Source organism: Nicotiana tabacum, chromosome 1 (genome assembly GCF_000715075.1).
Source record: "Nicotiana tabacum cultivar K326 chromosome 1, ASM71507v2, whole genome shotgun sequence".
NCBI classification, from domain to species: Eukaryota; Viridiplantae; Streptophyta; class Magnoliopsida; order Solanales; family Solanaceae; genus Nicotiana; species Nicotiana tabacum.
In genome coordinates, this window is record NC_134080.1 from 63,034,518 (window position 1) to 63,046,221 (window position 11,704).

At 32.4% G+C, this 11,704-nt stretch overlaps 1 protein-coding gene across 1 annotated transcript; it reads left to right on the forward strand.

Moving 5' to 3' along the window:
- The first annotated feature begins 3,358 nt into the window (after positions 1-3,358).
- LOC107831029 (GATA transcription factor 9-like) lies at positions 3,359-5,404 on the forward strand. Its single transcript, XM_016658740.2, has 2 exons — positions 3,359-3,818; positions 4,323-5,404. Exons 1-2 carry the CDS (start codon positions 3,504-3,506, stop codon positions 5,109-5,111), a joined length of 1,104 nt encoding a protein of 367 aa, XP_016514226.1. The 5' UTR covers positions 3,359-3,503; the 3' UTR covers positions 5,112-5,404.
- Positions 5,405-11,704: the final 6,300 nt, after the last annotated feature.

Below are 11,704 nucleotides of genomic sequence, written 5' to 3' on the forward strand. Positions count from 1 at the left end.
ACATCATATTTTCATCTCTTTTTGATTTTTCTTTCTTTTGTTTTGTCTACTTTCACATACAACAATAAGTTTGGTCTTATCAGTAGGTTCGTTATTCCCATTAATTCCTTTCATTCGTTGGGTTGATCATGCAATAATGACAGAAGTAAATACTCCCTCTTTCGGTGACCAAACAAAAAAAACAAGTTCAGAACAATGAACTAAATCATTTGGAGCTGAGTGAATGATGGTAAGGTTAATTAATTTGGTGTTGAGTAATACTATTACTCCCTCCCGTCCATAATAAGTGATCAATTTGCTTTGGGCACGACCATTAAAAAAATACTAAATTCTATACAAAAATACCTAGTATGACTAAATTACCCTTAATTAAATATTTAATGTGAGGAATAAAAATATTTTTTAGGGATATGTACATAAGGGTAATTTTGTAAAAACAAATTGAATTCGTTCTTGATTATATTAATGGACACTTATTTTGGACCAAAATTAAAAAAGTAAATTGATCGCTTATTGTGGACCGGAGGGAATACAGAATAAGAAAAAATAGTTAATTGAAAAGGTAGTATGTCTTTTATTATATTCCAGTCTTTTCCATTTTATTTGATGGCAGAGGCGGAGCCAGGATTTGGACGTTATAGGTTCGAAATTATAATCTTTTTAAGTTACTGAGTTCTAAATTAATAAGTTGTATATATTCAATAAATTTCTTAAGACAAATACGTAGTTTGAACAAAAATTATTGGATTCGACTGAACCGTATCCCGCAATCTACCTCTGCCCCTGTTTGGTGGTGAGTAAGAAAAATTATGATTTAACTATTTATCCGTAGCATACTAAAACAGAAGAGTAAAATCATTTCTATAGACAAGATAATCAATCCGGATTTGCATCAAGAGTCACACTTTAAAGGTAAGCACTGCCTTATCAAAAACATTTTTATTTGCAGTAACTCAAACTCTAAATTTTTAATTAAAAATAGAAGAGTATTTACTAGGGTACCATCTTCCACTGCACCCCTCAATTATGGTAGTGAGCTAAAAAGTGATAAGTTAGTTATGCTTCCAAGTTGAGGTGATGATGCCATAAATAACCCTTACCTTATCCGCTCTCTTACATACATCTCGGGATCAGCACTTTCCTTTGGTTTCTCCCACCAATGAATACTTGGGTGACACGTGTTTGAAGAAGCTCATTTTCTAGCTGCCCCACCGTAATCCGACGTGGCATCCCTTCCGTCGGGTAAAAAGTAAGAAATAAACTGAACGTTTTCACGTTGGAAAGATCTAGACCGTTGGTTTTTATCAAGCCTAGCTGTAATCATCGTGCTGTTTAGTGAAAGGGTCTGAACAAGATGATAAAATTTAATTAGGGGAAGAACCAAAATGAAAAAAGTAATTTAAAGGGGTAGAGATAAAATAATGAAATAAAATAAAGGATTTTTCAGAGATATTTTAGAATAAACTGTTAAGAGAAGAAAACTAAATATTTTTACGCGAATCCCTATGACAAAAATTAAAAATTAAATGCGGAGGAATCGGGCTGTAAAAGTTGGACGATAGCGGCACGAGTCGCAGCGACAAACCTGCTAGATCGGTTCCTTCGGAGTTGAATTTAACACTCATTTGTCTCTTTAATTAATTTACTAATTACCTTTTCTCTCAGTTTTTACAACTATTTTGACAAGTTTTCATTAGTTATTTCCTAAAATACCCTGTCGTAATTGTATTTGACTTTCTTTCTTTTTTTCCTCAAAGTTGTTATTGACATTGCTTTAGAAGAAAACTGTACTTGATTTTGCAGGTGTTGGTACGTGCAGTTATTATTGTTGTACAAATTGCGCAAATAATTGCCCTCATGATCAGCTTTAGACGTGGTATATGTGGGCTCATGGTGTTTTTTCTCTTCCACTTTACATTTTTAATAGGGAAATAGATTCAAATTTAGTAGTAGTGATCAAGAAGGTTAGTAGGATTTAAATACAAGTTATTATAATTCGAATTGTAATATTTTGACCATTGAGATACTCTAAAAAACACGTCATGGTTATCGAGTAAACCTCGGAGAAACTCTCCATTAATATTAACAGTAATGCAATATTACTCATTAATTTGAACATTTCAGGTGATGATTTTAGTAGAGACATCAGACATGTATTGTCAATGCTTTCTTATTTTCCATTGTTTTTTACTATTTACTTATATCTATATGTTAACATTGTATTCCCCATTTTGCCCTCAATTTTAATATATAATTTTGTCTTTATTCATATAAAATACACAATATCAATCGTTTTTTCTTCAAATCTCTACCCAAAAAGGATGACACTAGGTAAATGACCTGAAACCGAGTAATTATGATAGATAAATTAACCTATATTATGCATGACGAGTACTACTTGGGAAAGCACAATGTACAACATATATGGTGTATAAAGTACACTAATCTATTCATGAGTACGTTCTTATTCGAAGTATCAGCTTTAACCAAATAACATCTTATATCAAAAACTATTTCATAAGAAATAAAGTATAATCTGTGAACGGGGACTTAGTTATAATAATAATCCTTCGTACAACATTCATATTACGTTCTGTTTATAACATAATCAAAACCTATTTTGATGCCATTCAACCAAGCACAGCTCGATCATATTAGAACTAATTTTTATGTTGGTGATCACACAAAATTGGCTCCACGTGACACTTTTCTTTTTATAACAGTGATGTTCGAATCAACTTACGTACATCAACTATCATATGCAACACTTCTAATCGAATTGATAAATATTTATCCGCAGCATATATTTAACAAAATCAATTAGCCTAAAGAATTAACAATTCAAAATGAAAGTACATATCACTTAAATGTGATTAAATGCCATAAAGTGTAAATGAAAGATATATATCTCACATTCAATATTGGCTTTCTTACACGAGAAAGGGTTGGTAGTGAAGGTGGGAAAGAGCTGATGACCTAGTTATTAAGTAAAGACCATTACCCTAGTCCCATATTCAATATTCATATTCACCTTACACCCCACGTGTGGTCCACCGTTGGAAAAATCGTGATCATAACACTCCATGTCCTAAAAAAATACTTTTTTTTTTCTTCTGTAGCCTCAATTACTTGGTAAATCACAAAAATTAATATCACTAAAGGACAATCAAGTAAATTTACTACCAAAATTTACCTCTTTTTTCCAATTTAGTGTAAAGACACTTTAATAATTGTTATTTTATTTTAAAGAAATAACTCAATATCTAGCTTTTTTTAAAGCCATAATTTTTCCTGATCAACATCCAAATTTTCAGCCGTTTGCTTGTCCCCTTCAAACGCAAATAAACCCCCTCTCCTTTCTCTTCTACTTCCACCTCTCTCTCTCCTCCAACACTTCACTCCTCACAACTCTCTCTTTTTCTCTATTTTTCCCTCACACCAAAAAAAACACACTCTTTTCACACATTCTTCTTTAAGCTCCAAATTTGCATAATTTCTAGCCAATGGAAACACCTGAATTCTTCCAGGCAAGTTACTACAAGTCCCAATTCACACCTGAAAAGCGCCTTTCCGACGCCAAAAATGGTGACCATTTCGTCGTTGAAGACCTCTTGGACTTGCCTAACGACGACGGAATGGTCACTGATGGCACGTTGGACGCTACAGTCACCGGAAATTCCGCTGATTCTTCTGTTGTCGATAATTCATGCAATTCTTCATTGTCCGGAAGCAATCACGACCCACAATTACCTGTTGATAATATTATTGGCTGCCGGAATTTCCCCGACGGACAGTTCTCCAGTGAATTCTCTGTCCCGGTAATCATAATTTTCATGCACGCACATAAAATAAATATTTTGTTACAAGCTTTTGTTTTTAGTTTTAATTTCTTTTTTCCATGTAAATAAAAGCTGGGAGAAAAAGCAGTCACTGAATATGTAACTTTAACGCTTGTGTGAGGAATTTTATTTAATGGCTTTTGTTTTCTTCTAGAAAAGAGCAACATTTACTTTTCCTGTGTGGTTGCTGTGAAAATAAGAAAAGGGAAACAATACCGTGAATACAAAGATAATGAAAATTCAGGTTTTCTAACTTGTCGGGATGACCATGCTGCATTTTTTATTTATTTCTTTCAAAATTAATTCACGTCAGCAATTAATTTTAACGTGAACAATAACTATTGAAAGATTTCTATTATTTTCAATTCATTTTTACTGATTGTACCCTAAACCAGACCGCTAGTGTCAAAAAGACCATAATTCGAACCATAATGTCACATATTTGTTACTGATTAAGTTGTTGTTGTCGTATTGTTTTTACAGTATGACGATTTGGCTGAGTTGGAATGGCTTTCGAATTTTGTGGAAGAATCATTTTCAAGTAACGAGATGCAGAAAATACAGTTCATTCAAGGAATGAAATGCCGAAATGATAACGAGACTCACCAATTCATTCCTGATCCTAATAATAACCGAGCATCAGCAGCAACTAACCCAATTTTCAATCCCGACATGTCTGTCCCAGCCAAAGCACGTAGCAAACGCTCGCGCATGGCTCCAGGCAACTGGGCGTCTCGCTTGCTAGTCGTGTCACCTAATTCTCCCAACAATACGCCAAACTCACCAATGAACACAACATCAATGCAAGACATGTCATCTTCATCAGAGTCAGGGATCATATCGAGCTCCGGAAAGAAGACAGTGAAGTCGTCTACTCCGAAAATTAAGAAAGAGAATACTCAACATGTTCCAAATAACAATATGGCTAGCAATAGTGAAGGAAGGAAGTGTCTTCATTGTGCTACTGATAAGACACCACAATGGAGAACTGGACCAATGGGTCCAAAAACACTTTGCAATGCGTGTGGTGTAAGGTACAAGTCTGGACGTCTTGTCCCTGAATATCGACCTGCTGCTAGTCCAACTTTTGTGCTTACTAAGCACTCGAATTCTCATCGAAAAGTTCTCGAGATTCGGAGGCAAAAGGAAATTGTTCGGACTCACCAACAACAACAACAATTCCTTCCTCAGAACATGATGTTTGATGTATCCAGTGCTGATGATTACTTGATTCATCAACATATTGGGCCAGATTTTAGGCATCTAATTTAGTGATTAATGGCGGTTTAGGAGTTTGCTTTCGGATATTGAGTTTTTCTGTTCTTGGATAATTTCCTTATATTTTTGCTAGATTAATTTACTAGGACTAGATTCCTAACTTATCGAATTTTGTAGCTTTGTCATAGAAATGAAAAAAAGTTAAAAGTGATAGATAAGAGACTAAAAGAGAAAAGAATGGGCATGCAGTACAAGTAGAAGAGGTAGGGTCTAATGTCCTAAGTTTATGTTCCTTTTGCCAAGAATTTGGCAATTTTTCGAACCAATTTTTCTTTGTAATTCAAAGTGTTAATTTATCTCTTCTTTCTTTTTTCTTTTTTTGGCTTTGATTTCCTTTAATAATATCCCGAATAAATTTTCCGTGGCTTTGTTTTCTTTTAGTCAAGTAGGAAAATGAAGGGGAAAAATAAAAAAAAGAAGCATGGGAGTAATCTTTGACTTGCATGGGAATCACTTCTAAAGTAATGCATGGTTTGTTAAGTGCAAGAAAACTTCAAATTGTAGTTTGCATGATTTACAGATTGGTAATGTAATGGATAGGTTTTAATTTTTTCTATTTTCCTTCTCTATTTAACTCAAATAGAAATCTGGTTTCTCACTATAATGTTGTTGTATATGAAAATTTCCTTTGTCGCTAACCCTTTGGGAAGTTCAGGCAGCATGGGTGGCTCTAGGGTAAAGTCACTAAAGCTTTTGCTTTAGGCCCATAAAAGTCAAAAAACCCTAAATTTTTTCCATTAGTTTAATTATTTATATTAGTAAGATTTTTTTAAATTAACAAAATATTAACATTTTGTTTCAATACACTACATTGGTTCTAGTTATCAAATATTTTATTACTTGATGTGAATATTTGAATAATTAACTTAAATTTTAAAATATTAGACAATGTTGTATTGTGGAATACTCAAAAGAAAACTTAAAACCTTAAAAGAAAAATTATTAAGACCGTACAATATTTTCTTGGTTATCTAAATTAATCATGTTTATTTGTCCAATCGTTGTCATATTACTAATGTTATTTCCTCACATCTTCCTAAGTTTTGGCTTTAGGCCTCCGATTTCATTGAGCCGCCCCTGAGCAGTTATTACCTCATCTCTTTTGACAACTCTGAAGAGGTTACAAATAATAATTGATTTAGTAACGAATTGCATTTTGTCCAAGGGCGGCCCTTCCATAAAGCAAGTAAAGCAACCGCTTTAGGCCCCATATTTATGGGGGTCCTATTTTCGGTTACACCTAATAAACTATGTATAGGTTTAAAAAAGAGTTCTGTAAAGTAAAAAAATTGATTTCTTTCTTTAACAAACATAGAGGAGAAGGATTTGCAACTGTTATGATTATACCAAGGAAATTGCACTTGAAATAAATATCGAACTCAAATTTCGTAAGAAACATGTGTATATAGGAAGTAACAATTTGATGTGAATGTTGATAATGAAATCTCAAAATCTTTCGAAGAGTCTTTTAGAGTTGATTACTTTTATACATAATAGACAAGACTATTTTTTCACTTCAAAATAAATTTGAACAATTCGAAGCATATGAAAATATTTTTAGTTTTTTATTTGGCAGTAAAAACTAAGATCACTAGATGTTGAAAATTTGAAAAATATTATCTTAATCTTGAATGTTCCTTAAAGCATAATAATCAATTCAATATTGATGGTTCAAATTTATTTTCCGAATTAAAAGTATTAAGAAAAATAATACAATTAGAATATAACAGTTTAATTGATACACCTAATCAAATAAAAAGATATAATTCTTTTCCAAATGCCTAAATTGCTTATGGAATAATATTCATAACTCATGTTATCGTTGCTTCAGCAGAAAAAAGTTTTCAAAATTAAAAATGATAAAATCTTACCTAAGAACAACAATGTCACAAGAAAGGTTAAATGGATTAGCTATATTGTCAATTGAAAAATACTTATTAGGAGTTATTGATTACAAGAAAATTATTAATAACGTTGTATCTAAGGAAAACTAAAAAAATAGACTTCAAATAAATAACTAAAAAAATTTAAAAGTTAAGGCCCCTCGTAAAGTTTGGTTTTAGGCCACAAAATTCGTCGGACCACCTCTGATTTTGTCCTAATTTAAATGCAATACGATAGAAGAGTTTGGTTCATTGCATAAAGTTCTCTACCATTTTTGTTCTCTTCAATTTATAGGTACGATTTTTACTTATTTCTTTAACACGCCGCCCTCACGTGTGGGCTTGATTTTTTTTGATGGGTGCCATGAAAGTTGTAAACTTCACTACTTTAACAAGAAACCTTTTTCTTTTTATTGGGATGGTGATAACATGAATTTCAGCAAAGAAGATGGTACTATAGTATATACTGGTATTAGAAAACCAAGGTGTGATGAATAAATAAGCAGCAGTTTATTACAGAGAATGTTAGAGAAAAAGCACATTAACCAACAACATGAAACGGAAGTTCATGATTTGTTATTTTTAAGTTTTAACCCATACAGGAGTATAAATTGGAGGTTCGTCTTTCTTTTTGACATCGTTATCTGCTTCATTGCTTTATTCACTGAAAATCCGTTTAACATATCTTTCCTGCACAGAATTCAATCTACTCAACCATCCCCTAGTTCAACCCAAGAGACAGGAGATCAAGTAAAATAAGTAGAAAAAGAACAATCCAAAATTTAGACGGACGTGCCTACTTTCATGCACACCCATGTGAGATTCTTTAATTTACACTGCTTTTTAACAAGTTATCCCTCCAATCTAATTTAATTGATTTTTTGGCGTTTTTTCGTGATCCGCAATATTTGTTATTTTTCATATATTAAGAAAGAATTAACTTTTTTTTTAAAGTTATCCTTAGGGTAAAAACCTAAGAGTATTTATTGTATTTCTAATGAGCAAATTAAGGTTAATATTATCAATTTTATTATTAATTAATGCTAAAAGGTGAATTCCTTAATATGTGTCGAAAACAACCAAAAAATCAATAAAAGTTAACCGGAAGGAGTAACTAGGAAAAATGGAATACCTGTAACGTCATTGATTTTGAACTCTAACATTGCAATTCGGTTGTTAAAATTGAAATATGAATTGTTACTCTTTGTTTTCCAATAATTAGTCATTAATTAAAAAAAAATTAATACTTCAAGGAATATGAAGATTGGCTTTATGGTATCTTCACTTATATTCCTTCAAAGATAAGTTACTACAATCTAATTTTGATAGAATTGGAGGTAACTTTTCGATACTTGTAGCCTAGCTAGGTACCAAGTTTCGAATTTCTCAACTCCCACAAAAATTTAAATTAAAAAAAAAAGAAGGTAAAAATCAAACATTGAAAAATTAAAGTGATCTTAGTACTTCGAATAAATGAAATTAGGGGATTAATTATTTAATTAAGTATTTTCTCTTGGGGAGAGAGAAAGAGAGGAATCATTGTATATATCTTAAGATGCTGTTAATATTGTATGTACGATCCTAGGCATCGCTGATCCATAGGAATCTCATCTTATATTCGTAACTAAGTACTATTACCAAGTTTTATAATTTCCTTGTGGTTACATATATAATAATTTTAAGTGTAATTACTTGAAATAAATTGCCTGCCACACCTCAGTAATCCACATGGTGCTAGGTGGTGCTTTCCTACCCTGTTTCTCATTATGGTGTCAAAATTTTAATTAGATTATGTCAAATTAAAAACAATAAAAATAAAAGTTGCTGCAGGAGTTGTTGCGGAAGCAGTGGTATAGCAATTGATTTTCATTGTTTAAGATTATTTGCAGCTGGGAATCAACTAATCAAATTAAACAACTGTTTTCCCTTTTTATCTTCTAATGTAATTTTAATCAGTAATCACATGCCTCTCTTGTGCCTCATCCTGCACTTTTGTTTTTTTATTTTATTTTATCCAATTAAGTTCCCTTTCTATATTGTTAGTACAGAATTTGCTACCAGAGACTAGCTAAGGCTATACCACAGCCAGTTTGTTCGTACTTCGACTAATTTTACTGGGTACCTACTATAGTAATTCTATCCACCAAGACTTGAACAGGCAAAAAGAAAAATTATATATTTTTGCCTCCACTAAAATTTGAATCTGAGACCTAGTTTTATGCTTATTGATAGGCGTAATTAGGAGTGGCAAACGGGCGAGTCGGGTCGGATATGGTTCGGGTCGAAAACGGGTAATGAAAAAACGGATCAATTATCCGACCCGACTCATATTTAATACGGATAAAAAGTGGGTTAACCGGGCGATAATATGGGTTACCCATATTATCCATGACTTCTTGTATATGATCACTTTTAGAAGAATTCTTAGTCTTCCTAACTTGAGGAACCCCCAATTTGAGGCTTTACAAATGTAAACGTTAGACCAATTGGTTACACATGGGTTATCCATTTTCTAAATGGATAATATGGTTCTTATCCATATTTGACCCGTTTTTAAAAAGTTCATTATCCAACCTATTTTTTAGTGGATAATATGGGTGATTAACTGTTTTCTTTTAACGCTTATTGATAAGCATAATTAACCTATAAGTAGCTAGGACATGCATGAACCTAGGGTTTTCGTTGTTTCATATCTTGGTCAACTAGCTATGCTAGAATGATGGTTATTGTATTTTCCTAACCAGTTCTAGTACATTTCAGCTCCTCCAAAACAATTTTCTATCAAACTAATGGTACGCCACATAAATTATAATACTTATATAACTTCATTTTCAAGCTCTATTTTCACTCCCTCTTTCTCCTACCTAGGTCGTCCTTTCACTTATGACTAAGATATATATTGTAATCTAAATTCGGATCCTACATATAATTTGCTTTGATAAACTGAATTTGTAAAATATTTGGCTTTTTAAAAAAAAACAAGAAGTCATTTACTAGTCTCTTTTTTCAAATTGTTATACTATTGCTGCTCCAATTAGTGGAGTTAACTAAGTGAGTTGAAGAAAGAGATACAGAATAGTTTATACAAATACTCTAAAATTACTAATGTAAAAAAAATCTTAAAATCGGATAATAGAAATATTTAAGCAAAGGTATTGTGACCTAATCAATGTAGTGTCTAGAAATCCCCTCATAATCCACCGTCCAAGAAAAGGATGATATGGTGAAGATCAATACTATTAAATGGAAAGGCACGTGTGTAGGGCAAAGTTTATCGACAATACCAGCAAAGAAGTTGAAAAATGGTTGGCATAGACTAAAGAGCAACAATAACGCAGTAACAGTATTAATATAGAGTTCTCCAAAGCATACAAAATCCACCCTTATTTAGGTGTATATATATATCTTCGACGTTACTCTTAAGTAATCTAATCAACTTCAAATTGCCCACTGACCCCCCCCCCCCCCTTTTTTTGGGTGGGTGGGTGGGGGGCATATTGCAGGAAAAATGCCATTCTGCAAACTGTAAAACATATTACCATAAAGGGATTATTTAATATTAAGCTCAATTTGCTTGGTAGTAAATATATACTAGGTACCAGATACTGGGTGAAAAATCAAAAAATAAAATCGCATATACCATGAGTTGTTTCATTTATATAAATATTTCTAAGAGTATCTTCAAAGAATATCTTTATTTGCTTCTCTCCACCCTCATCATCCCCACCTCAATCAATGGGTGTATAAATATATATGGGATCCCATGCATGGGGAATATTTCAACGTTGAATGAAAGAGGATTTTGTCTTCATTTCAGTACAATCTCTGTGGACAATGACTTGGCTGCTGCTTTTTTGCATTCTGCTTTTCTTCTCAGCCTGCCCTAAGCATGTTAAGTAATTAGTGCTAAGCATATCTTTTACCACAAATTAACCAAGGCCATTTTCTTTGTCAGTTAAAAGGAATTAAAAAAAAATATTAGATGTTTGTTTTCACTTTGAGAAAAGTAGGTGACACGTGGTAATGTTACAAGGAATATCATAGGGTGTATAAACAGTGTTCCAGGATATTTTTTGCATATTAAATGTTTACCCCATTATCTAAATGTTAATTAAAACAAGTTATATGAAGTAAGAGTTTGAATATTGTAAATAAAAATAACTTCCGTTCATAAATAATAAAAGTCATTTTTTCCTTTTTTTCAGGAAAATATTTTCCAATTCAAGGTAAACAAATCAGAAACGATTTCTTCTATAAAAATAATTTCTAAGCATATCAATCTCTCTCTGTCTCTCAAGCTCACTTTTAGCTGAAAAGGATAAACAACTATTGAAGAGAAGAGGTAGGATTTAGGAGATTCAAAGTGCGAAGCTATGGAGACAGGTCATGGTCAAAAGTAGACTAAATATATAGCTTTGACCTTGATCCTTTGAAATTTAATAATCTTCTCAAGTATTTAGTTCAACAACTTTATGCAGATAGATATAGACCTATGGGTATAGGAATACTTCACCTCTCCATATACAAAGCTGAACAGTGAACTAGGCCTATGGGTATGGTTTTTGCAAATGACTCTAACCATTTGTACTTTGTTTAAATTACAGCCTATAGCCTTTCCAGAATTTTTGTTATCTAGACTTATCAGCATTTAGCATTATGTGATGGAAAAATACTGGGAAGAAACCATAAAATTTACTAGATATA

What these genes read in the sequence shown, in the direction of transcription:
- LOC107831029 (XM_016658740.2), top strand. Translation starts at nt 3,504, where the DNA reads ATGGAAACACCTGAATTCTTCCAGGCAAGTTACTACAAGTCCCAATTC. An exon ending in CCAGTGAATTCTCTGTCCCG is followed by an intron (nt 3,819 to 4,322) that starts GTAATCATAATT and finishes TTGTTTTTACAG; the next exon opens with TATGACGATTTGGCTGAGTT.